Source organism: Mustela putorius, unplaced genomic scaffold (assembly GCF_011764305.1).
Source record: "Mustela putorius furo isolate JIRA1106 unplaced genomic scaffold, ASM1176430v1.1 tig00000640_pilon_pilon_pilon, whole genome shotgun sequence".
Lineage (NCBI taxonomy): Eukaryota > Metazoa > Chordata > Mammalia > Carnivora > Mustelidae > Mustela > Mustela putorius.
Genome location: NW_025421432.1, coordinates 621,057 through 648,091, shown reverse-complemented (window position 1 = coordinate 648,091; position 27,035 = coordinate 621,057). Strand labels below are relative to the sequence as shown.

The window sequence follows — 27,035 nt, the reverse complement described above, 5'->3', positions numbered from 1 at the left end:
AACATGAGAATAAAGGGTACCTAAACTCTTCCTTCATGAAAAGAGGATTCAGTGAGAGATTATCAAGCTGAATATTCTGAAGGCTTCCAAGATATACACAGCTTATAAACCAGTAATGATAAAGCCCATCAAAAAATAGATGTGAAAGTTTATACATCTTTGGATAATGGTGAGCCATGAAATGTGCTGATTTATTCACACATGAAAGGCTTCACAGCCACTCTTATTTCACTCACCAGTTCTACTCTGCAAGGACAGATCCTTGAGGGGACAGATCACTGGGTTATTGTCCATAGATGCTACTCATTCTGTTACGATCGACACATCCCTGTGCATAGATTCCTTTGCCTGACTCTTAGAAGAGAATTAACATGCTCCAAAGGGAGCTGCCGTTAGTGCTCTGATGACTGCTGCAGTTACCAGACTCTAAAGGAAGAAATGTGGACTATTTGAAAATTTAAAAATTCAAGCATTACGCTGGCTGGATTGCATAGGAATGAATGGTTGGTGTTTGTACTGTAGAATTATATTTTGGGAAAGAATAAATTCGAATGTTTAGGTAATAACAGCAGCTTATTATATCTTGGCAACTATTCTAAGGGCTTTTCATGACTAACCACTTAAATGATACATAAGAAAAGTACTGTTAATATTGATATTTTATAGATGAGGAAACTGAGGTTGAGAGCAGTTAAGCAACTCATCTGAGGCCAAACAATTAATAGGTAAAAATTTCAAGAATCATTCTATGGGAGTCTTTTTTTTTTTTTTTAAAGATTTTATTTATTTATTTGACAGAGAGAGATCACAAGTAGGCAGAGAGGCAGGCAGAGAGAGAGAAGGGGAAGCAGGCTCCCTGCTCAGCAGAGAGCCCGATACGGGACTCGATCCCAGGACCCTGAGATCATGACCTGAGCCGAAGGCAGAGGCTTTAACCCACTAAGTCACCCAGGCGCCCGTTCTATGGGAGTCTTAATCTGCTGTGCTTCTTCTCAAACATGAAAATTTTTCAATAATTTAAAATGAAACCTTCAGTAAATGCATTTTAAGAGTCAGCATCACTTTCTAGGACAATAAACTGAAAGGAATTCCAGAATTAAAAGTTAAAACATATTACCAAATAATATATTTATTCTAGGAAAAGACATAATTGATTTGGAGAAGAGTCACCGAAGTGCAGAATGGGGCAAACATGTGTCAATCCTCTAGTTTTAATAATGAAGAAATGGATTCCCACAGAGATGGAATTAATTTACTCAAGGTCATATAGGAAGATAAAAGCAAAACAAAATTAATAGCACAGATATTCTGACCTTGTTCCTATATCACAATTCAGAATCTTAAATCCTCTACTTCTGCCTAATTTATCATCTGAGAAGGTGGAATGTATGACATATCTTCAAAGTTAATTGCTGAATTATTAAGAGAGCCATCTGTCCTAGTTTACCAATGAGCGTACGTAAGAGTTTACTGACATGGCTTGCTGCTCTAAGGTATGCAACTTGTGAAAAGCAAACAAGTGTAAAATGAGAGCAAGCTTTCACTCCTTGAGAATCTCCAAAGAGACTGTTATTATGTAGACATGACAACTGCCATATCAAGATCAAATACACCAACTAGTTTATGACTTAACGCCAAGTTAAACTGAAGGTGACCAATAACTAACATTCCATTCTAGGTAATAACTTAGCTAAAAAAGAGCAAACGACTTTCTTTCTTTCTTTTTTTTTTAATTTAAGGTAAAAGCCATTTTAGTATATTTTGGTATATTTTGTATATTTTTACATGCAAGCAGTTTTATATAATTTTCCTCAGATTTACTGACATATAATTGACAAATAAAAATTGTATGTATTTAATATGTCAACTTGGATGTTTTGATACATATATATACACTGTGAAATAATCAACACAATCAAGCTAATTAATATATTTTTCACCTTACATAGTTATGATTTTCTTTTTCTTTTGTGTGTGTGTGTTTGTGGGGAAAACACTTGCAATCTAACCTCTTAGCAAATTTGAAGCATACAATATAGTATTTTAAACTAAATTAGCCATGTTACTGTATATTAGATCTCCAGAACTTTTTCATCTTGAATAACTGAAACTTTGTATACCTTTGTCAACATCTTTCCACACAACATCAAAGAAACATACATTCTTCTCAAGGGCATTTAAAACATTCTTCAGCATAGATCACATGTTAGGCCTCTGAACAAGTCTTAGCAAATTTAAAAAAAGAGAAGTCATTCCAAGTATCTTTTCTGACCACAATGGAATTAAACTACAAATCAATAATAGTAAGAAAAACAATAAAATTCATAAATATGTGGAAATAATACACTCTTGAGAAAACATTGGGTCAATAAGGAAATCAAAAGAAAATTTGAAAAGTATCTCAAGACAAATAAAAATGAAAACACAACATACAAAAACTTAGGGGATGCAAAAGTGATACAAAGACATGAAGACATGAAGTTTATAGCAATAAATCCTGACATTAAAAAAAGAAAGAAAGATCTCAGAGGAACTAACTTTACATCTCAAGGAACTTGATAAAGAACAACTAAGACCAAAGTTCACAGAAACAAGGAAATAATAAAGACTAGAGAAGAAATAAATCACATAGTTAATAAAAACAATAGAAAACATAACAACTAAGAGTTGTTTGAGAAGATAAAAATTGAACCATCTTTAGGTGTATTCACTAGGAGGAGAGAAGACTCAAATCAGAAAGAGCGGATGTTATGGGCAGTTCAGAAATAAAAAGGCTCAGGAAGAACTATAATGGGGAGATGTTTGTCAAGTTAGTTAATTTCTTGCTTAGCCACACTGCGGTCATTACAGAAGCCTGTGTTCCACTGTTTCATGTAATTGAAACGTGTACACAAGATACACATTGTCCATTAGTATCCAAGCAAAGACAAGAATAAAGAGGGCCCAGCCAGCCTTCTTTACCTTGAGAAGTGTTGGATTTTGATTCTGCAGATGACAGGCTTTTTGTAAAAGGGGACAAATACAAAACAGAAGAAAGAAGCCAGAAAGCATCTCTGAGTAGAACCACCATTTACCAACACACACATACCAGATACACACATATCAGGTTGCTAAATTTGTTTCTACCTTCAGGTTCCTAGATTAAAGTGTTGTTTGTTTCATTTCTTCTCTGACAACACTGCTGTACCAAATATGTCTTGATCTGTATGTTATAGGGGTTAGGTCTGTTGGAATCAGCTCCATTAATAAAGTAAATTTCCAAAAAGGCACTGCTTATTTTCTTCCTGTCAAAAATAAGGACTGAATTGTTCAGAATTGGTTTACATATTTTAACTGGTTAGTCTAAACTGGCTTCTAGAGTTGCATACTTCAAATGCATCGAATTCAATGAATAACAGTAAATCTTTGCTTATTAAAAAAATATAACCTATTGTTTAAGTTGTTCATGAAATTCTCTGGTAAAGATAATTAGAATTGCATAGTCCTTCATAACAGAAAACAGTCTTGACTTACAAAATTGAGTTGTTGTTTTTTTTTTTTTTTTCTGATTTTCATCCAGGCATTTATTTAACAAATATTTATTAGAACCAAACACCTGTCAAGAGCAAAGCTAAGGACACCTATTACTGATTACACGCACATTCCAGGTTTTTGTATATTTCTCAACTGGCATTGGACCAAAATTCAAGAGATATAATGCTTATGTGATAAATAACTATATGTGAGATATATGTATTAATGCACGTGTACGTGTGTATCTTAAAGATTTTATTTATTTGAGAGAGAGAGAAAGAGAAGCAGACTCCCCAGTGAGCAGGAAGCCCAATGAGGGACTCAATCCCAGGACCCAGCAATCATGACCCTAGTCAGAGCCAGATGCCTAACCAACTGAGCCACCCAGGTGCCTCTATACTTAAAAAAAAAAAAAAAAAAAAAAAAAAGGCTAGCTGAGAATTGATGGTGAGAAAACACTAAGATAATCTATTTCTTCTCAGACTTAGAGCAGACAGGGGCAAACAAGCAAAACAAAGGGGCCTACAAACTAAAATGAAACAGGATCTGGGATCCAAGCCAGTGGGGGAAGCCTAAGGTGCTACTGAGAGAGGACAAGATTTGACCTAGTCAGAGAGGTCAAGGAGGGCTTCCGTGAGAAGAAGACACTTGATCTGAGGAATATATTTCAGGCAACAAATGTCAAATTCCTATAGTAGGAAAGAGCATTATAAAACTTCTGGAAAACAGGAGCAGGCTGTGTCTTAGAAGGGAAGAGAGAAATTCAACAACCTTCAAGGGTTGAGGAGCCAAGAGTGATTAGGACTGAAAATGCCCATTAGCATTTGGAAAAATAGAGATATCCAGGGAAATTATCAAAAGCTGCTATAATGGGATGATGGCGACAGATGCCAACGGGGGAGGGCGGTGGAGGAAGGCAGGCCTTCCAAGATGAAGAAAGTGTTCTAACTGCAAGGGGATAAGGGAATTGAGAATTTTTGTGGGATTTGTTGTTGTTGTCGTTTGTTTTAATAAAAGAAACAGAAATGTGTTACAAATTTGGTAACTACTGGGAAGCTAAAGCCGAAGCAGAAAGCCAGAATTTCCTATGTTTCCGCCCTGCACATGCAGAGCTATGTGTCCTCCACGGCAGAAACGAAAATCGTATTTTCCACTTGAGGAGTTCCTATTGGAACACACATTGTTTCAGGTGGGGGACTCTTAACATATTCAGAAGTTAAACTGATTTTCCAACTTAGAGATAGCCATTTTTGAGTTTTTTCAGCCAATGCAGTTATAGGTATGTATTAAATTTCAGAATATTAAAAAAAGATCTTTGCTGAGAAAAAGGATTCATTCATTATTCATTCATAAAATATCATGAACCACTTACAAGCAATAAGCGATATGTTTTATGAACTATAGATGACTTGGGCACATAATGAACTAGTACTTCAGAACATCAATTTTTGTTAAATCAAAATTCATCATTACATAAGAATATCATCACACTCACCAATTCACTATCTACCTTATAGCTCTGAAATGCTGTAATTCATTAAAAATGAATATAGGGCACCTGGGTGGCTCAGTGGGTTAAAGCTTCTGCCTTCGGCTCAGGTCATGATCTCAGGGTTCTGGGATCGAGCCCCGCATCGGGCTCTCTGCTCAGCAGGGAGCCTGCTTCCCTTCCTCTTCTCTGCCTGCCTCTCTGCCTACTTGTGATCTCTGTCTGTCTAAAAAATAAATAAAATCTTTTTCAAAAATAAATAAATAAATAAGAAAAGAAAACTTTGAACATACTGAGCTGTGTATGACTTTATTTCTCTTTAGAAAAGGTCCATGAGTGATCTATTATTCTATTCACTATGAAAAGAATGCATTTTTAATTTTTAGTGGGAGATTTTAACTTCCTAAGTAAAATAACACTTATCAGACAAAAATAAAATAAGATTAATTGGATAATGCACCTAAAATTGGGGGACAAAGGGGATGATCATTTTGTGGAGGTTAATAAATGTTTTCTTCACTTGCCGGACTGGTGACAAGCCAGAACTCATTTTCAGTTTATTTTAGTTTTGTTTTAATTAATGGAGGAGGTACGTTTTTTCTCTGTATTGTGCAGCTCAAATTGTCAATTAATCCCCTGAGAAACAGTTCATTTACACAATAAATTTTACCTACCACCTGGAAGGCCCTGTGTGAGGCACAGGGCGGTTGGGGGGGGCATTTACAGAAATGACAAACATCTCCTGTCTTCAGAGTTTCCAGTATCACAGCACTGAATCTGCAAGGTCAGAGAAATCGAGATGATATAACAGAAGCTCAGAGAAACCTCCACTGGCCTGAGGAAAAGCAAAGGAAAACCAGAGAGGAGATGATATTGAACTTGCTCCCTTAAGAAAAAGGACCACTTTGCAACAGGATGAGAAAAGTGGAAGTTCGCTAGGAGGAATAACTCAATCACTGTCAGATCTGCTCATATAAATGCCCGTATTATAGGATTTTTAAGTGGGAAGCTGAGTCTGAGGCCAGGAATCAGAGATAAGACTTGAAACATAGTCAAAAGTAGATGACGATCCATCACTTGTATCAGGCAAATGAGTTTGAATTATGTTATTTAAGAGACAAGAGTTCTTTGAAGGCTTATTTTTTTTTTAATTTTTGAATTAAACTTTTTATACGAGATAATTGTAGATTCACATGAAAACAGACCATGCACCCTTCACCCAGTATTCGCAGTGCTAACAGCTTGCAAAACTGTAGTTGACCATCATAGTCGGGATATTGGTATAGTCAAGACACAGAACAGTTCCACTGCATAAGGATCCCTCATGATGCCCTTCAGAGTCACAGGTGTCCATTGTTAGTATACAGAATTACAGTTCATATCTCTGTGTTCTTCTTGTACCCTGAGACCTCATTGAACTCACTTGTTAATTATGGTTTTAGATGTTCTTTAATTTTCTACATAGATAATCACACAGCCTCAAAAAGAAACATTTTTTTTTTCTTTCTTTCTAAAATGTTTTTCTGGGGACGCTTGGGTGGCTCAGTGGGTTAAAATGTTTTTCTGTTTCCAGGACGATGTTGAATAGAGGGAGAGAGTGAGCCTCCTTGCCTTGGTCCAGACACAAGAAATATTAAGCCTTTTATCATTAAGAACTGGCCATTGGCCATTCCTTTAGGGGAGGACTATGGGACAAATTCTCTGAAGCTTTTCTTCATCTTGAGGGTATTCTTATTACTTCTTTATTCTCAAAGTATATTTTGATGGATATAGGATTCTGGACTGATAATTCCTTTCTTCTCACTCTTGAAAAATGTTGTGTCACTTTCCTCTGGCGTCCGAAGAAAGACCCTGTCATTCAAATGGCTTTCCCGGGATGTCTGGGTGGCTCAGCTGGCTCAGTGGCTGACTCTTGATTGTAGCTTCAGGTCATGATCTCAGGGTCCTGGGATGGAGCCCCGAGTTAGGCTCTGTGGCAAGTCTGCTTGAGAATTTTCTCTCTCCCTCTGCCCACCCCCCACACTCACACACTCTCTCTCTTTCTCTCAAATAAATAAATCCTAAGAAAACAAAAACAAAAACAAATGGCTTTCCCCCATAGGGAAGGTATCCTTTCTTTCTCCCAAGTCTCAAGATGACTTTTTGTCTTTAGCTTTCAGAAGTTTATGGTGTGTGTGTATGGGTGTGTGTGTATGCACGCACACGCGCGCACACGTGTATTTCCGCAGATTAACCATTTGGAAGTTTACCCAGTTTCTTGAATCGAAAGATGCATGTTTTTGGCTAAACTTAAGAAGCTGAAAATTTTCTTTCTTTCTTTTTTTTTTTTTTTCAGTGCTTTTTCGGCCCCTCTCTTTCTCCTCCCCTTTCATGACTCTGATGTCAAAATGCTAGATCTTGTGTTATCATTCCACATGTCCCTGAGGCTCTGCTAATTTTTCTTTTCAGTTATTCTCTTCTCTTGTTCAGACTGGTAATTTTTATTGTTCTTCCAGTTCACGGATTCTTTCCTCTGCCCCCTTCATTCTCATATTGAGGCCATCCATTGGGCTTTTTTTCTTTTTAATTTATTATTGAATTATAGGTGACATACAATGTGTTATATTAGTTTCAGGTGTACAACACAGTGATCTGACAAGTTTATACATGACATGATCCTTACCACGAGAAGTGCACTCATGTACCATCTGCCATGATACATTATTGCAATATTATTGACTATACTCCTTATGTTGTACTTTTCTTCTCTGTGACTTATTTCTTTGACTACTGGATTTAGAGTCTGTACCTCTAAATCCCCTTCACCTATTTCACCCACCCCATCCAATGAGTTTTAATTTTGGTTATTGTAATTTTCTTCCATATGACTGCCCTTTATAATTTCTATACCTTTATTGTGACTATTTTTCCATTTCTCTCAAGAATGCTCAAATCACATATGGAAGCACTTTTATCATGCCTCCTTTAAAATCTTTGTCAGATAATTCTAACATCTCTGCCATCTCAGTGTTGGTCTCTATCAATTATTTTTTTCATCAGCTTGAGTTCATAGTATTTCTTTGAAATGAGGGGTATTTTTTTTTTCATCAAAGCTTGGATATTGTATATATTATAATAGGAGTCTGGCTCGTGTTGACATCTTTTGTCGCAGATGGCTTTACTTTAATTTCACTCCATCGAGGAAGGGACAGGAGGGGTTAGAAATCCAGATACTTCGTCTGGCCTCCACTGATACCCAACCGGGAGAATGCTTCTCACTGCTGCTGGCTGGGTTCCACTTCCAACAGTAGGCTTCCACTGATAACTCCCTGATCTAGGGAGGTTAATGTGCCCTGTTACTGCTCCCTGCATGGCCTCCTCTGACAACCACCCCAATAGGGAGTAAGAGGGGTACCTCATTATTGGAGGGTGGAGGTCTAAGTCCAGACTCCTAAGGGCTTATCTGTCCTTGCAAGTTTGAGGGGGTCCTCATTACTACTAGGCAGGGATAGAAGTCTTGGCTCCCTAGTCAAACTTCTCTGACACCCCTATGGGAAGATGGAGAGTTACTGTTCCTCCTTATAGCTCGACAAATGCAAAAGTCTAAACTCAGCTTTTGTTGGTGGTGGGTGGCGGGGAGAGACAGCGTGGATTTTTTTTGTGGTGTTTTCCTAGCGTAGAGCCATCTAAAGTTTTATGTTTTACTTAGGTTGTCCCTTTCCTACTCCTTTTGCTTAAGAGATTGTATTTCTTTTTTCCTTCTCTTTCTCTCTCTCTCTCTCTCTCTCTCTGTGTTTGGTTTAGTTTTGGGGTTAGTTTTTTTGTTGTTATCTTTGGCATTTCTGTGTTCAGCAGAAATCTAGGATACACGCAGGAAAAATAAAACCTGGGGTTTTAGCACCATGTTGATCCTTGGGTCCCAAGATCCCTAAAACTAGTTTCCCTTCTTCTGTCCACCTTTCTGTCTTCTCATGTTCTAGACATGCTTGTGACTTTTAGTTCTAATTGGAAGGAGGAATAGAGAAAAGTATGTCATTTTCATCTTTGCAAAAGCAGAACTCAATCCTTTGAAGGATATTAGGCAACAAGTTCTACGTTGGCTTTTGCATTTTAGACAGATAATTATAAATGGGGAAAGCTCAGAAATTGGAGGTAGAATAGAGGTATCCTGGAAGGGCATTTAAAGGCAGAAACACCTGTTAGAATGTGCAATAGACTGATTATCAGATGAAAACCTGAAATATACAACTGGAGAGCACAGGCGCAAGTCAGATCAGAAGCCAAACACAGAATATATATCAGTAAATGACATACTTCTGCACATTGGCTGAATTTCAGCTTTGAATATATGGCAGGAGGCAGGAAAGAGAGAGAACACTTTCGAAAGGTACTAAAATATAAATTCAACAAAGTATAATGAGTGATAGGGTGTGATATGTAAAGATCATGAAATCTGAATCACTCCTTAATTCTTAGTTTCGAGGACTGGGTAGATGCAGGTAAAATTAACAAAACTACAGAGTACATGGAAAGTACGTGGAAAGAAAATGAGGAAGCATGGAGATGGTGAGTTCAGTTCACATCATCTTGGCCATAAGGTGCGTACGCACCATCCAAAGATGGGCTACCAGTACGTTGGTGCTCATCAGGAAGCTCTGATATAGACAGGAGTAGTTGGAAACCTTGGTTTAATTAGTACTACTCAAATCCAACTGCAGGAAGATTACCCCCAAAATATAGGCAGAATGAGAAAAGAAGACTAAGAATAACACCCTTATAAACCCTAATGTTTAGGACCAAAATAAGAGAAACAGAGAGGAAAGGAGGTCAAGCTGCCTGAGAGAGAAGAACAGAGAAGTGGAGCTCAATGTGGTTTCATGAGAATTCATTGCGTTTAGGGTGTGCTATGCACTGTGCTGCAAGACTGGTTTTGGAGGGTCTCACGCTCTACTAGATATAAACGGATAATATCAAAGCAGTATGCTCGGCTCAGTGATCAGCGATAGACATATGCTCAGGGGGCAGCTGGAACCACAGAAAAGGCATGAAACAAAACCAAAGACTGTATGAGGAAACTGACAAGATGGTAACATCTAAGCAGAGTCTTCAAGCATATTAGGAATTAACCAGGTAAGGAAAGACACAGGAAAAGTTATGCCAGAAAGAAGAAACAGTACCACAGCAAGAGGGCATGGAGCTCAAGAGGAGAGAGAATTACTTGCAGGAGACAGCGTGGCTGATGCACTGAGAGAGTGAAAAGAAAATCAGACTGAAGACCTTTTGACTTGGTCATTTATGAAGTCAATGTTGACCTCTGCTGCGCTAGATTCTAGGAAGTAATGTCGACAGGAATTGCACCACAGTGGGATAAAAAGCAACTAGAAGAATATGAAATTCACACAGTGTGGATTTGGTACTTTTTGCAAGGAGCCTGGGGGAGAATAAAATAAAGATGGGATAGCTAGAAGTGGGCAAAGGTCTAAAAAGCTTTGTTTTATTATCAGAAAGAATAGAGGATGTTTACACAGTGTATTAAAGAACCAGAGTGCAGATAAAGGGTTTTAGAATGTAGTTATTATATTTAATCCTTTACATAAAAATACTTATAAAGTATCTACTCTTCTTGAGCACATCTTTCCAGGATAAAGACAAACAACTGAGACCCTTTTATTTGTTTCAATAAACTAAAAAAATAATAAAAGGCTGATGGTAAATGCACAAGAACAATATATTCTTCAGCTCTACAGGCAGCCTAATACTTTCAAATATAAAAACTTAGAATGGCATCTTCAGCTCTGTTATGTTTATGTTACCCCATACCACAGTTCAATATAAGTATTCTGTATGGAGGTTTATTTTGTTTACTTCAAAGGGAATGATTATTTTTTAAAAACCCTTTTATTCTATTGCAATAACTTTGGTACAATACTTTCTAGAAATCCTTTCCGGATAGAGATCAAGCTGATTAGTATATGTTTTTCATAATATAACTTTTACTGGTTTTATTCACACAACTTAAATAGTGGCTATTATTTTCTGTGTCCCTTTCTCTTTTTGAAATTATATATATATATTTTTTAATATTTTATTTATTTGACACACAGAGAGAAATCACAAGTAGGCAGAGAGGCAGGCAGAGAGAGGGGAGAAAGCAGGTTCCCTGTGGAGCAGAGAGCCTGACGTGGGGCTCGATCCCAGGACCCTGGGATCATGACCTGAGCTGAAGGCAGAGGCTTTAACCCACTGAACCACCCAGGTGCCCCTTGAAATTATATTTTTAACTGAAAGAATATATAAAAAAATCTCCTGCCCCCAATCCAAATTTTTCTGTTCCCACTTAGACACTATTTCTTTAAAAGTTTCAGTAAAAAATAATTATCTTTAGGTGGTATTAATTTCATTTTATTACCTCATACAGAACTGTTGTGTTCCCATGTAGAAGGGGTCCATAACAGATATAGGAATGTCCGACAACCCAGCCTAAGTCAGAGGCTGCCCACCACACCTAAAAAATAAGAAATAATAAAATACATACATGTTCACCAGGGAAATGTGCTGTCTCATGAATTTAAAACCATGATTACCTCTCCAGGTTTAAGTCCATAGATAGAAGACATCGTCCAGTTTAGCATCACAGCGTATCCCCCCGTGGGTCTCACGACACCCTGAAGGACAGAAAACGTGAAGTTAACATCACCAACCAATGGGTTCAAAGATTCTTTGCTTTCACATTATCCATCTTAAAGAGTTCCTGTTTAGATTATTTTTTTAAAGATTTTATTTATTTATTTGACAGACAGAGAGATAACATGTAGGCAGAGAGGAAGGCAGAGAGGGAAGCAGGCTCCCCACTGAGCAGAGAACCCGATGTGGGGCTTGATCCCAGAACCCTGGGATCATGACCTGAGCCGAAGGCAGAAGCTTTAACCCACTGAGCCACCCAGGCACCCCTGTTTAAATTATCTTATATTCTATTAACTACATACTACTTTGGCTTTCCTATAATTGAATTTACATAAATATTTATTTGGCTCTCTCAATCATAAACACAGAAAAATTTGTCTCTATCAGTGTACTTACAGAATCCAGACCAGTCTTGACTTTCTAAAGAAAACTAAATGACCTCACAGAATCACATGAAATAAATATTTTTTCCAGGGTAACATAAATTAACAACATTACATTTACAGATATTTTTCCTGAACAAAAATGGAAACTCTCGGGTGCTTGGGTGGCTCAGTTGATTAAGTAATAGCCTTTGGCTTGGGTCATGATCCTGGAATCCCAGGATTGAGATCAAGTCCCAAATTCAGGGTCCCTGCTCAGCGTGGAGTCTGCTTCTCCCTCTGACCCTACCCTCCTCAAGCTCTCTCTCTCTCTGTCCTTCCCTAATAAGTAAATAAAATCTTTTCAAAAAAATAAAAAATGGAAACTCTCAAAATTAAGTGCACAGAAAAGTCAAAAATAATTGTGTCCTTCAAACACAGGCTAACGTAAGGATGGCGATCCCTTCATATTACATAACAATAGGATGCTCAGAGGAAACAAAGTCATATTCTAACAGGAGCCTCATTACAATGCTATACTGGGGACTGTGCTAGTATAGTATTAGAGCTAAACAATTCTTTAATGATGAATTCTGCAATTCTGACAAAGCAATCCTCCTGGGTGCGATCTAAGGCTGGCAGATTTGCCTTATATTGCACATGGGGCAAAAAGTAGGGATTGCTACATCACAGTATTACAGCCTTCATGGGCCAGTTTCTAGCAGCTTTCCATGATATGGAACACATTCAACTTTCATACAAGATTAATATTTGAACACTGGCACAAGAGTCACCATAAATAAAAGCTGATGATAAATTTAATAATTGCATTTATTGCTTCACTATAAACATTAATCAACATTGGCTTAAAAAGGCTTAACCATGTGAATATTCAGAATGATCACATGAATGCTTTCTAAAAAAACAAGCTATATTTCACTCACATGAACTTTGAAGCTTCTTTTAGAAGAGCAATTATTATTCCTCTGTGCAGAAAATAATTACTCTACCTAAAGGCAAACATGGCCCTAATTAATACATGTACTACCAGTTGGAACCTTCTGGCATAACTCAGAAGCTTTAACATGCGTACGTGAATCAGAGAAATGAAAAACAAACTGACTTTCCATTAGTTACTAAAGTTGCTGCTCTCCTCAGGTACCACTAATAAAACAGAGATATCCAGCTGGAGAACACATTTTATCTACGTGCAGAAACAGCTAGTCTCTTGGCGAATGTCTCACGCAGCTTCCTTGGCATCAGACAGCTACTTACTATGTTGCGTGAAATGGTTCACATGCAGCTGGCTTCTCCATCATCACTGGAGTATTAGAAATCCTTAGTCCCTGCCAGTAGGTTTCTACATACATCCTCCCATGTAAACTGAGCAGCAGTTCTTTTCTGGGGATATTCTGTTCTGTCCTCCATGAACTTCACTCATTAGTTTGTTTTATTGAGATCTTTTCTTATGATTCAATACCTTGAGGAATTTGATAGGCATCAACTTGCAAATTTTTTATTCATTTTGTAGAGAGGAAAAAGTGAAGGTTTTTTCATGGATAATATGCTATCTATATACTAGGGTAGACAGTGATAAGTAATGTCAGTAATGATTTCATTTAATATGTTTCAGAATTTTCTCTCCATCTACCAGTCCCTGCATTTAGAGCTCATTGTTATCAATAATTCTAAGTATTACTATAACTGGGTACATTTTTAGATTATACAGTATAGAAGGTAAGATGAATCCACTGAGAATGATAAAAAGGAAGAAAAGGCAAGAAAAAAAACCAAAAAATGAGCAGTAATTCATTTGTAAAACTAAAAAGATAACTTAAAGGAATAAGCTATCAAATTTCTATTTAATTCCCAAGCCGACTTTATCCTATAACCTTCTTTAGAGGATACTACCTGATGCTCCTTTCCCCAGAAAATGGTGAGTGCATCCATTTGATGCCCCAAAAAGTGGGATTTAAGAATGAGACCATGCATGATTAAGCATTTAAAATTATAAAGTATCTATAATTTAATTTATTAAATCTTATTAACAAAAATATTTCCTTAGTTCTAGCAATTATTGCTTTTCATTTTTCCCCATGCTAATACCACCCAAAAGCTACAAATGTCAAAACGACTAAACGTTGTCATCAAAGATTCTTATGAAAAACAATTAAAATGGAGCTAATAGAGAAAAGCCATGGTGTCTGTTTTTCATTGGTCTTTGGTATCCACTTATTTTTATTTTTTTAAGGATGAGTATAAAAATTTCTGTTAAGTATTATTTTACCATTCATTAATCTACGTAATAGATCTGAAACTTGGTCTTTGCCTCCAAAATATTTGGGTAATAATTATCAATTTTCTGAGTATTTGATATGGTGTAGGAAAAAAAACCTGCATAATTCCATTCTACATCGTCATGTAGATCTTTCATAGAAAGTTTGAAAGTAAAATAAAAATGAAAAGATTAGGTTGAAAAAGAGAATTTCTTTATTGTAATATTAATATGTAACTAAAAATAAGATGATACAGCTTTTTCATTTCTTATTTATAATCACATTTTCCAAGTAATGATAATTAAAATGTAAGAGAAACATTGTTCAGCCAATGAAAACACATAAATCATGCTCAAAAATGAAATCATCATATTCTAATAATCAAAATAAATCAGAAAATAAAAACTCTTTTAAAACATATTTAAGAGGCGCCTGGGTGGCTCAGTGGGTTAAGCCGCTGCCTTCGGCTCAGGTCATGATCTCAGCGTCCTGGGATCGAGTCCCCCATCGGGCTCTCTGCTCGGCAGGGAGCCTGCTTCCTTCTCTCTCTCTCTCTCTGCCTGCCTCTCCATCTACTTGTGATTTCTCTCTGTCAAATAAATAAATAAAATCTTTAAAAAATAAATAAATAAAACATATTTAAGGAGGGTGCCTGGGTGGTTCAGTCAGTTAAGTGTCTGCCTTCAGTTCAGGTCATGATCCCAGGGTCCTGGGATCGAGTCCTGCATTGGGCTCCCTGCTCGGCGGAGAGCCTGCTTCTCCTCTGCCTCTGCTGCTCCCTCTGATTGTGCTCTCCCTTTTTGTCAAATAAATAAATGAAATATTTCCTAAAAAATGAACATATCTGAGGAGTGCCTAGGTGGCTCAGTCGGTTAAGCATCTGCCTTCAACTCAGATCATGATCCCAGCGTTCTCGGATGGAGTCCTGCATCTGGTTCCTTGCTCAACGGAGAGCCTGCTTCTACCTCTGCCTGACTCTCCCTCTGATTGCACGCTCTCTCTCTCTCTCCTCCCTTCAGTCTCTCTCTCTCTCTCTCTGACAAATAAATAAAATCATTTTAAAAAATTTTGAAATAGTATGAGGTAAAAACACTTAATGTCAGCACTTACTCCTAAAACCCAAGCATGCTGCATTTTACACTTTTGAATATCTGTTATTACTTTCCTTATGTACTTATACTTATGTTCTTATACTCTACCTACCTTAAAAATAAAAACATTGGATGAACTAATATATTGTCAGAAAAGCCCTGTAACCTACCAAAATACTGTTCTGGCATTTGTAGTATTAGCCATAACACTTAATGTCTTCTGAGGAACTTGAAAAACTTCCAGATGGGAATAACACTCTACACCCTAAATAAAGACATGAACGTGAATTCTATCTCAGAAATGCAAAAGGGAGGCACCTGGCTGGTTCAGTGGGTTAAAGCCTCTGCCTTCGGCTCAGGTCATGATCCCAGGGCCGTGGGATAGAGCCCCACATAGAGCTCTCTGCTCAGTAGGGAGCCTGCTTCCCCCACTCTCTCTCTCTCTGCCGGCCTCTCTGTCTGTCTGTCTGACAGATCTCTGTCAAATAAATAAATAAAATCTGAAAAAAAAATGCAAAAGGAGACAACGTAGAGGGGCTTTTTAAAACATGCAAAATGATGACAATAACATTACATGTTTAATGTATATAAGCATTTTAAAACTTCAATCCACACAGGTAAAATTAAAGGATGCTTATTAATCACCCATGAATAGGACCACAGAATCATCACAGATGGTCCTTATAGTTTCCAGCTTAATGAGCTGCCTTTGAAAACAAGGAAAACCACAAAATATCATGAATGGGGCCATTAAAGTAAAACATAAAATAGGAAAGAAACCATGTCAGCATCAAGTGTGGTATGCAGTTTGGGTTGCCACACTTAGGAAAAATACAAAACAGTATGGGTTTAACAGAAGAAGAAGACTGAGTGTGATAAGATTGAGAGCTTAAATTCTTCATCCTAAAAATGTCGTTTTTTTTTTCTTAGTTGATCTATAGAAATCTAAAAAGCAAATCTTAAAATATTCAAGGAAGCAAAGTTTGAAGTACTCAACAAAATTTCATACTTTCTAAGTTGATACCCTCTGTCATCTTACTCTGCAACAGGCTTATACAAAACAAATATGCATAGTTACATCCATATGTATTTATTCCCACATGTATGTGTAAATATATACGTTTATGTGTGTGCTCATGCATGTTTCAATTTGGCCTGACAAGCTGAGGGGAAAAAAAGAAGAAAGGGTAAAGAAATATTTTACCTAAGTAAAAGAAATCCATTATGAGATGATTGGGATTAAGTGAATTGAGATATAAAAGATACAGTTCTGATTACTTAAAAAATCCAACAGATCAACAATAATCTGGTTCTTGTAATGGCTTTACAGTTGATATCCCCTCTTTCTAGAATGAACCACCACCCCCACCTCTTCCCTGAACCTGGTTAGCTCCTACTTCATCACAGAAGTACTTAAAGACATCATGAAAGTGCCACCTTGTCTAAGAAGTTGTCCCCAATACCACAGTTTAAGTGTCTCTCCTGATTCTTCCCTGGCTCCCAGGCCAGCAAACATCTTCGAAGTGACCAGCCTGATCGAGGGCTATGTCTTTCCTCCTATTCTGAGTATGGCTTTTCATCTTCAGCAGGGTCACTGCCATGGACGAGGCCTGTAGTCGATTTGTTGACTGAATATGTGAACATTGAGTGAATAAGCACATGTAAGAAAAATACAATTCTTGTTTTAAATAGTCTTCTTTGTTCAGGAGAAAGCTTTGAAACTTGTAGAACTCAGTGAATCTTATTAGCAGAAATGGGGTAGTTCCATTTGGGACAGAGCATCAAACATAAAATCTCTTGCTACAGGCTTTCGGATGCCTCTGAAGCTGCCTCTACAGAGGACACTTTAGCAGCAATATAATTTTTATTGATCTGAACAACTGTGAGATAAGAGGCAAAGGTATAGTGAGTTCAGCATTTTCACTGTACCACAGATTTTTAAAAAAAAAAAAAGTTCACTGCTTTTTTATTTGACTTTCTCCTATTTTTTTTTTCTCTAGGGTAGAAATATGAATGTCACCTAACATTCATAACATAAGGTGACATAAATTCTGTAAATGCACATCAGGACCAAAAGCCTACCACTTTCCCATTATGCTTTCCTCTCTTTTTTGTTCATTTGCTTCTTTCTTGTCTTTCTTCAAAAAATTTTTTTTTATTCTATTCAGTTAGCCAGCATATAGTACCTCATTAGTTCTTGAAGTAGTGTTTAATGATTCCTTAGTTGCGTATAACACCCAGTGCTTATCAGAGTCCAGCATCTCTCATGGTTTGTCTCCCTCTCTGATTTCTTCCCATTCAATTTTCCCTCCTTTCCCTTGCGGTCCTCTGCGTTATTCCTTACATTCCACATATGAGTGAAGCCATATGATAATTGTCTTTCTCTGCTTGACTTATTCCACTTAGCATTATCCCCTCCAGTTCCATCCATGTTGATGCAAACGGTGGGTGTTCATTCTTTCTGAAGGCTGACTAATATTCCATTGTATATATGGACCACATCTTCTTTATCCATTCAGCTTCCTTGCTGCTTGCTTGCTTGCTTGTTCTTTCTCCTCTTGAAGTCCGCTTGACATACAATATTGTATTAGTTTCATGTGTACAATATAGTGATTCAATATTCATGTACATTAGGATGTGATCACCATGATAAATCTAGCTACTATCTGTCACCATACAAAGTTGTTACATATTGCTAACCATATTCCTTATAGTCTATACATTGTATCCCTGTGTCTTACTTATTTCTTTTTTTTTTAAGATTTTATTTATTTATTTGACAGACAGAGATCACAAGTAGGCAGAGAGGCAGACAGAGAGAAAGGAGAAAGCAGGTACCCTGCTGAGCAGAGAGCCTGATGTGGGGCTCGATCCCAGGACCCTGAGATCCTGACCTGAGCTGAAGGCAGAGGCTTTAACCCACTGAGCCACCCAGGTGCCCCTTACTTATTTCTTAACTAGAAGATGATACCTCTTTATCCCCATCTCCTATTTTGCCCATCTCTTCTGCCCCTTCTTCTCTGGCAACAATCTGATTGTCCTCTGTATCCGTAGGTCTGTTTCTGTTGTGTATTGTTTCGGTTTTTAGATTTCACATATAAGTGAATTCATACCGTAGGTCTTCCTCTGCCTGACTTCTTTCACTCAGCACGACGTCCTCTCATGGTTTCAATCCTCTCAACCCTTTCTGTCCTTTGCTTTCCTTCCCCTTTTCTCCTGCTCTCCTTTTCTGCTTTGACACTGAACATTTTTGTTCCTTCTGCCTGTGCACGTATGTGATTATCACTGTCCCTTCCCAATACTGAGCTGGAAGAAGATACATATAACCATCACTAAATCTCCCCTTCCCCAAAGCCCCCCCCCATCCAGATGAGAGATTCTTCCATCGTGCAGTACTTTGAAGTACCCTGAACCCAGGCACCCAAACTGAAGAGGCTAGAGGCCCACAACACCGCAGAAATGTGTGCAGAGCAGCTCAGTTGTGGCTGCTGGAATATTTACAGCAGCTGACAGATTAACCTCTCCTACAGCAACCTGACAAATCCAGGGTTGGCAGATGCAGAGATGCAAATATGCCCTAAATAGATCTGCAACTTCTAACCAAAGAACAGATTGCCTTATGTGTGTCTTCGATGTGCCTCTGAGAAATGAGTATTTTTAAGCAGAATATTTTTTATGGGATCACAACATTATTTTTCCTCATGAAGATCAAAGATTGAGAGAACAAATTATATGATGACGTGAAATTTATGCTGAAGCGCTTCATAAATGTATGTGTGCTCATCTTTCCTGTACTTCTATTCTGGGAATCCAAATATTAAAATTTCAGATCCCATTAATCCTGATTATACCTACCGAGAGTGAAATGAGAATCTTATGAATAAAGAGGAGTCTGGGAACTAACTAGAGAAGTAAAAGATCATTTAACAAATATTCTGAGGATTTACCATGGCCCAGTTTTTAGGATGGAGACACAGTGGAGTCAAAGATGTGTGAAATATATTCTAAGAACTCTGAGAACATGCAGTGTTACGAAGATAAGCAAACAAAAACTAGCAGGGATAAGGTAGAATAAAACGAGTGGCATAAAGATTTGTTGACAGTGTATAATTTCAAAACAATTGAAATTCTAAAGTGCACTAGAGGGATGAAGGAAATAGTTCTGTGGGACCTTGAGAGACAACTTTTTCTTGCCCTTCTGCATGCCTTAATTTGCAAAACCTCCACACTCTACATTGAAGACCCGCAAAGCTCTATCTCTCAACCCAGAGGCACTTCTTGGACCCAGACCTTCACCTCCGACATCTCACTAGGCATCTCCACATTAACATCCCACAGAGGCATCATACTCAATGTGTTTCCAAACTCCCAGTTTCTCCGGCCCTAAACCACCTCCTGTGTTGAGTAAATATTCCAAACCATTCTCCCGTGTTCTTGGTGTCAAAGCTTAGACCCTTCCTCTGCCTCACTATCTTTGAACAAAATCTGATTTCTCTTAATTAAGTGTGCTACCCTAAGTCCTAAAAGCCTGAAAATGAATCTCTTTGCCTCCATTTTGTGTACTTGTCTGTCTTCCCAGCAAAATGCTGCAAAGGCTTACCTTCCTTCCTTCATACTCTTCTCTCCCACTTAAGTAGCATTAGTGCCCTCCATTCCTTATATACAGAATATAACCTAAACTTCTTGGCTAAAATTTAAGAGTCTGGCCCCTGCCTATATATTCAGTTATTTCTCCTCTTCACTTGTGCCACATGCACTAGCCATCTTGGAAACTTCCAGGCACACTCCTTCCTTTGCGTATGCTAACCCTTTCTGCCTATAATACCCTTCTTTCAGTGATGGCACTCTATGAAGAAGTTTTATTCATCCTTCAAATGTCATTTTGTAAGAGCTTTCTTTGACCACTCTTTGGTGGAACAGCTCTCCGGCTCTTCCCACCACTGGGTCCCATTACTCTGCTTTATTTTTCTTCATAACATTTTTCACATATTCCATAGCTCTTTGTGTCATGCCTAGGTCCTGGCTATACTTCTAAAAAGAGAGCCAGACCCATATTTGGGTGCTCAGTCATATTTGCTGAATTTATTGACTGTAATCCTCCAGACACTATTCAATCTCACCTTTTCCCTGACTGAGAGAGAGAGAGCGAGAGAGAGCGAGAGAGAGCGGTCCTTTTAGAACAAGGATCAGTCTATCTTGTACCACCTGCATTCATATACATTTCAACCCACCAAACTGAAGGGACTGTGGTTCACGCCTATCTTCTGGCACAGAAGGAACACTCAATACACGTATGTTGAATGGAGCTGAATTCAACATAGAGATCTATAATCCGAAATAGATTATCTTTAGGATGGTACATTAGGAAGAAAAGAAGAACAACTGAATCTTTAAACGATCTTCAGTTTGGGCATCTAGGGCTCCAAGGAGAAGTTCTTGACCCAGACAAAACCTGGGAAAGCTATGATCCTTCTTTATTTGGAACCAGGAACCACCACTTTCCAAATATGATGCTGTATACATTACTGTCATTTCTACCACACTGGCTGAGTCAGTTCTGGGTCGCAAGCTCCTCTTCTCTTCCTGCTATAAAGATCCCCATCCAGGCCATGGTGAAGGTCAGGGTAATTTAAAATCTTGAAGTGTCACAAAGGTTTTCATAAGAATCCTTCAGGTTTACAGGAGCTAAAGTGATTTTTGGAGGGTTCTTTTTTATTTAGTTAGGTTATATTGAGTTTTCAGGGTCAGGGGTTTCCTCTCATGTTGATACTTTTCTATTAGATTTTAACTTTCTGAATACCCTTCTATTTTACGGCCAAACATTCAGTTAGCCTCTGGATGGCTGGTGCATAATGCATAATTGCAAAAGGTGGAGGATTAAAGTTTAGGTGCAGAAGATCATTCGGACCGCTGGAACAAGGCATAGTCATCAACATGAAGGAATATTTTTCAGATGACCAGAGTTGTTACAGAAATCCTAAGAGTTTGATTCTACAATGACACAAATATATTTATGTATACGCATTTACTTATTTATTTATGCACTCCACAAAAATTTGTTAAGTAATACAAAGCATAACAGGAGACTAAAATGTAATAAAACACGGTCTCTGTCCTCAGAGAGAATATATTCCCTACCAAATGTTTCCTTTTTTACAAGCAAGTGAGTTTTTTATGGAACATCTTAATTTTTCTTTTTAAAAACTAATCAAATGGAACAACTATTTTAAGACTATTAACAAATTATATTCTCAAGAGCTCTGATGCTACAGAAATCGAATACATAAAGAGGCCACTATTCTCCAGGATGCAAGTGATGGTTAAAGTCCCTTCCCCCACTAAAATTTTATGATTCAATGTCTACTGAACTCCTTAATGAAAATGAATAGGGAGATGACACTGTCAGATTTTATGAAGTTCTACGAAGAAACAGTATTAGTTGGAGATACAGGTAAAAGTGATATTTATTCATTATCTGACACCTTCAAAAATATTGATGCTTCTAACTTTGTTTTGTGAAAACATCTTTCATGTAAGCAGATTCAAAAATCCTTGGATGTCTTCGGTGCTGCAAATCGCACAGTTCAATACTCTGGATAAATTGCATGCTGTTGAAACTGTCTAGGTCAATTCTCAAACTTGCATTTATAACAAAGAATTAAATTCCCTTAGATCAAAAATCAATTCCCTACTCTACAAAAGTTATATCTCAGTTTAGAAAATAAAAATATTTAATTTAAAACACAGTTTTATAAAACTGTATTAAACCCACTGACATTTGATCAAATATCCATTCATCTTAATAGCTCACTAAAGCAATGGCAGCTTGCTGATATATGTGAAGATTCTGGAAGAGACTGGGCCAGAGCGTTTGACATTAAGTATAATTAATATTTTTCAAGATTTAAACACAACATTTATTTAAGATATAAAGTACCCAAGCCTAGTCCTCCAGGCACAGTCTGCATTTTCAGTCAGTCATCAAACATTCTCAGTGGACAGGAAATCGGCCACTGCACAGATACTTATCCCTGAGAGCGTGAATACCTTGGGCAGCCCCGTTGTTCCGGACGTGTAAAGAATATACAGCGGATGTTCCGAAAGAACAGGAACACAGTCATGTGACTGTGCTTTGGCCATCTCCTCATCCCAGTCAAGGTCACGACCTGGAGCCAAAGGCACTGTCTCCTACACAGGAAGTATACAGGAACATGCAGTGAACAAAGCATGGTACATCAGAACAATGGCAACTGACTAAATCTGCATATATTAGTCTGAGCATGACTCAAAATCTAGGCCTAGATAGCATTAAATATCACATTTATGACTACATATTTCGAAGTCACGAGTTAAAAATATTCTTAAAAAGTCCAACAGTTTTGATGTTGGCTTCCACTAAACTGACCAGAGAATCTGATTTATTCAAATCTAAGGAGAGCCTTAAGAAATCCAAGAGGATGCAGTCATGTTTTCATCAACAGAGCTTAACCAACAGAGTTTATGTTTTCCATAAATATATGTACAGTATTAACTTTATAAACCATATCTATTTTTCTAACTTTTTTTTCTTTTATTTTGGAACTAAAGTCTTCATAATGAAATGTCAACTAACCCATTAAAATGTTTCTTTATACAACAGCAATTTAGAACTAATACTGTGGCCATTCTTTCCAAATGAGAAAATACTAAATCATTTTCAGGAGTAGGGAGATATCCACTTTTGCTTTTTCAAGAACAAAAACTCATTTTGAAAATTAATGAGCATATGTGACATATCTAAAATGTTACCCAATTTTCCCTCCACCTTAGTCATCCATTAATATGGTAGAAATGTTTGTTTTCTTTTTTGTTCCTCGAACCAAGCTCTGAGTTGTAAACTTTATGGTAATAGAGTCACGAGTTAGTCGGAGACAATTAAAAGAGATTAGAGGGGTGCCTGGGTGGCTCAGTGGGTTGGGGCCTCTGCCTTCGGCTTGGGTCATGGTCTTGGGGTCCTGGGATTGAGCCCCACATCGGGCTCTCTGCTCAGCAGGGAGCCTGCTTCCCCTTCTCTCTCTGCCTACTTGTGATCTCTCTCTGTCAAATAAATATACAAAATCTTTAAAAAAAAATAGAGAGATTAGACCTCTTTACTTAAAATACTGCCAACAAAACAAGCCAGCTAGATAAGGAGTAAGGAAGTGGCTTATGGAAAAATTATTCTAATGGGGAGTCAAGCTATTTAAGTAGAATTAAGATTCAGTACATGCCTGATTATTTTCTGAAATGTTAACTAAGGTCCAGATGACACATCAGGAAGTTTACATTTGGTGAATGATTAGTTTAGGCCCAGGCGAGGCTACCCATTCCTCCGTGAAAGGTGGTAAGATCCACCCCCTAAAGAGCCTATGTAAGCATTCAAGGCAATGAATCAAGGCAATACCCCAGTGAAACCCAGAGACCCTGAGGGATTGAGAAAAACTGAGTCATTTCCAATTTTTCAGGATCCTTAATAATCAGGTTGCATATATGGTCATATATTTAAAGGAGTACATTTACAGAGTAACACTTCAATCTAATATCACAAATACAATGTCTTTGTGAATAAACACATTATAGGTAACAATCAGAGCTGAATTTCATAAAAGTGAAGTTTAAGGCCCAATTAGCTTCTCTGGCCTCACTCTGATAGACCCTGAATATGCCATAAGAGAGAGAAAAATAGTTCACTGTCACCAGATTGTATACTTCCATTTGTTTTTATGAATCAAAGAAACACAACTAATTTCAAAGCCTTTGACATTACAATAACAGACCCATAAAAAGAAATTCTCACACTGCATAATGAAAAATGTCAATGGAATGATCGCAAAAAATTATTACAGATCAAATGAAATGAGGAGTGAATGAATGAATGAATGAATGAATGAATTCTTCAGGCTAAGAAAACCCTTTACAGGCACATGTAAAGAAGACTGGGCAAAAGGTAGGAAGGGAAAAGTCAGCATTAGCTTTTACATAGATACTTTTACTTCTATAGACACGTCCTGGTAGCGTTCCAGAAAGGCAGTATTGGCCGAGCACCAGAGCTAACTGATGTGATGTTCTTGTGATTCTGTCATCGCTTGCTTGAGGCTTAGGACTGGCAGCCTGGTTTTTACCTCGTTTGGCAAAAATGCAATCCTGGTTAATGAGACATACCACCGGGCCTCAAAGTCTCTGTCTCTAAACTGGAGGCAAAGTCAGTCCACTGGGCTTAATTACTAACTAAACAGCAGGACTACTGTAAAGGACAAGAGACAACCAAAGCCTTCATCGAAGATAAAGAAGATTCAAAATAGAGGGAAGTGTCTCAAGAAAAAGGGAAAGAGAGAGAGTGTGAGCCAGTTATGGAAAGGAAGGATGGAGGAGGGAATCTCTACCCACAAAAAGTAAAGAGAAGAGATGTGCATTCAAAAAATATGAAGAGGAAACTTGCATGTCTATTTCCAGTGTGTTTGTAAAGTAAAAGAAATAGCATATAACTTCTTGATTAAAAGTCATTGAACCAGGGACACCTGGGTGGCTCAGTGGGTTAAAGCCTCTGCCTTCGGCTCAGGTCATGATCTCAGGGTCCTGGGATCGAGCCCCGCATTGGGTTTTCTGCTCAGCAGGGAGCCTGCTTCCTCCTCTCTCTCTGCCTGCTTCTCTGCCTACTTGTGATCTGTCTGTCAAATAAAGCTTAAAAAAAAAAAAAGTCATTGAACCAAAGTTCAAATCTTGACACCACTTATTAGCTGTGACTTTGGGCTCTGACAGCTCCATAACTCAGTTTCTTCATCTTTGAAATGGGGCCAGTAATAGTATCTACTTCATTGGTTTGTGAAAATTAAATAAGTATATGAAAGTACTTAGCTCCGGGCCTAGCAGAAGTTCTTCACAAATTCATGAGTTTATGCATATGCAAATACCACACACATACTCACAGAAACACATGCATGTGTGTGTGTGTGTGTGTGTGTGTGTTCCTACCCTTCCTCCCACCTCCTCACACCCAAAGCCTCTTTCACTGCTGACTCTGTATTCCTTGACTTAACAACAAGCCTTTTTAAAAATATGCTTGAGGGCATCTGAAAGAAACTCAAAATTCTTGAGACAGTAAGAATATTAAAATCATTGAGTGAAGCAGTCCATGAACCACAGACTACTAAAACTTTATACAGAAATTTAATGCGGTCATGGGAATTGCTAGGTGGTAATCAAAATGACATCGTTTTAATGCTTTCTATTCTTGTATCTTGTCATTTAAGAATTTTCTGCAGACAACCTCAAGAGTTCCATAAAATTACACAATTCTTTGCACTCTTGTCATTTTTCATCTGTAAAAAATTTTAATCTGCTAGGAACCCAAGTTGCTTCCACTATAAATAGCTGATACTGGCATGGATGTAAAATTAAGGTGATCATTAGATCAAAGTTACTAGAAAAAGCACTGTAAAATGTATTCATTGTGTTTTTTAGACTGTTTTTCTTCTTTCATGGATCACAAAATAATTTCTGTTTAGAATATTCACATTTTGTTTTCCTGAACATGGTTTTATTTCCAGACTAAATGCCTTCTCTAAAAATTTTTAAAAGGCAATTTTTAAATACAAATTAATCCTACCACTCCACAAGGCAGGAGAGCTCAGGGATCAAGTGATCAGAGGGTGCTGTGTTCAGACCATGACCCTGACACTCAGTACCTGGGCACATTGTTTTATCTCTGCTCACTGGATTTCTCTCACATAAAATAGGAGTAATGCTCATAAGTTATCAGGGAGATTTTCTAAACTTCTCACTAGTAGAGAATCAAGGATCAAATGGTAAGCAGTCAGTGAGTGAATGTTAGTATTATCATGGTTATTACAATTTAAATTGACACATGACACTACAATAGACTATGCACAGAACCCAATTCATTAACATTACATATTATTATATGTGTTTCAATCTTTTTGTTTTAAGCTAGTTTGTTTTTCATAAAGACAGAAAACATCATTCATACTTTTTTCTTTTTGCAAAAATGGTGATATGCAGGAAGTATATGTAATTGTTTATAAATCTAGTGTTTCTTTCACATGGGCAAGACTATAATGATCCTTAGCACATCACCATAAGCAAGCACCAGATTCACTATTCCTATTACCATATTTGGACGATTATAAATGAGCACATTATCTGGTTTGTGTTGTCCCAATCTCAGTGCTTCTTCTAGGAGGGGGATGTATTCTACTCTTCTTCCAGGTTCAATCCCAAATGATGCTGTAACAACCACCTTGGGCTACAATGGAAAAAGCACAGTAATTGAGAAAGTTGAGCAGTTGATTAAGGTAAGTATAATATTTCAGGTGCAGGCTGGCAATTTAACATTCAACAAGAAGTGCTGTAATGATTCTGTTCTCTATTGAGTAAATGGCCTGAAAACAATAAACCCTTTGTAAATGTTGTAGACCTAACAACTTCCACAGAGATCTTGCTTACCTGCTCCAAACTTTCCACTCAGTGATGCTTTGGGCCAATAAGTATGAGCTATTTAAAAATACTTCCCAAAGAATTCATGAGGCCACGCAGAATTGCCCTGAGCTGGTGACATGCAACGCTAGGGGCTCCACACTAACAGAGGCCCCCATACTGGCTCGTC

The 27,035-nt window shown here is 37.7% G+C and overlaps 1 protein-coding gene across 2 annotated transcripts in view; it reads right to left on the bottom strand.

Moving 5' to 3' along the window:
• The window catches only part of ACSS3 (acyl-CoA synthetase short chain family member 3), a 155,255-nt gene that overhangs the window by 75,324 nt on the left and 52,896 nt on the right, over positions 1-27,035 (bottom strand). For both annotated transcript variants that reach the window (XM_004781261.3, XM_045082952.1), the window contains exons 4-7: positions 26,541-26,675; positions 22,442-22,582; positions 11,566-11,646; positions 11,391-11,486 (exon numbers count right to left, since the gene is read on the bottom strand). In XM_004781261.3, the coding sequence (XP_004781318.1) occupies positions 11,391-11,486; positions 11,566-11,646; positions 22,442-22,582; positions 26,541-26,675 (453 nt within the window). The remainder of the gene's footprint in view (positions 1-11,390; positions 11,487-11,565; positions 11,647-22,441; positions 22,583-26,540; positions 26,676-27,035) is intronic.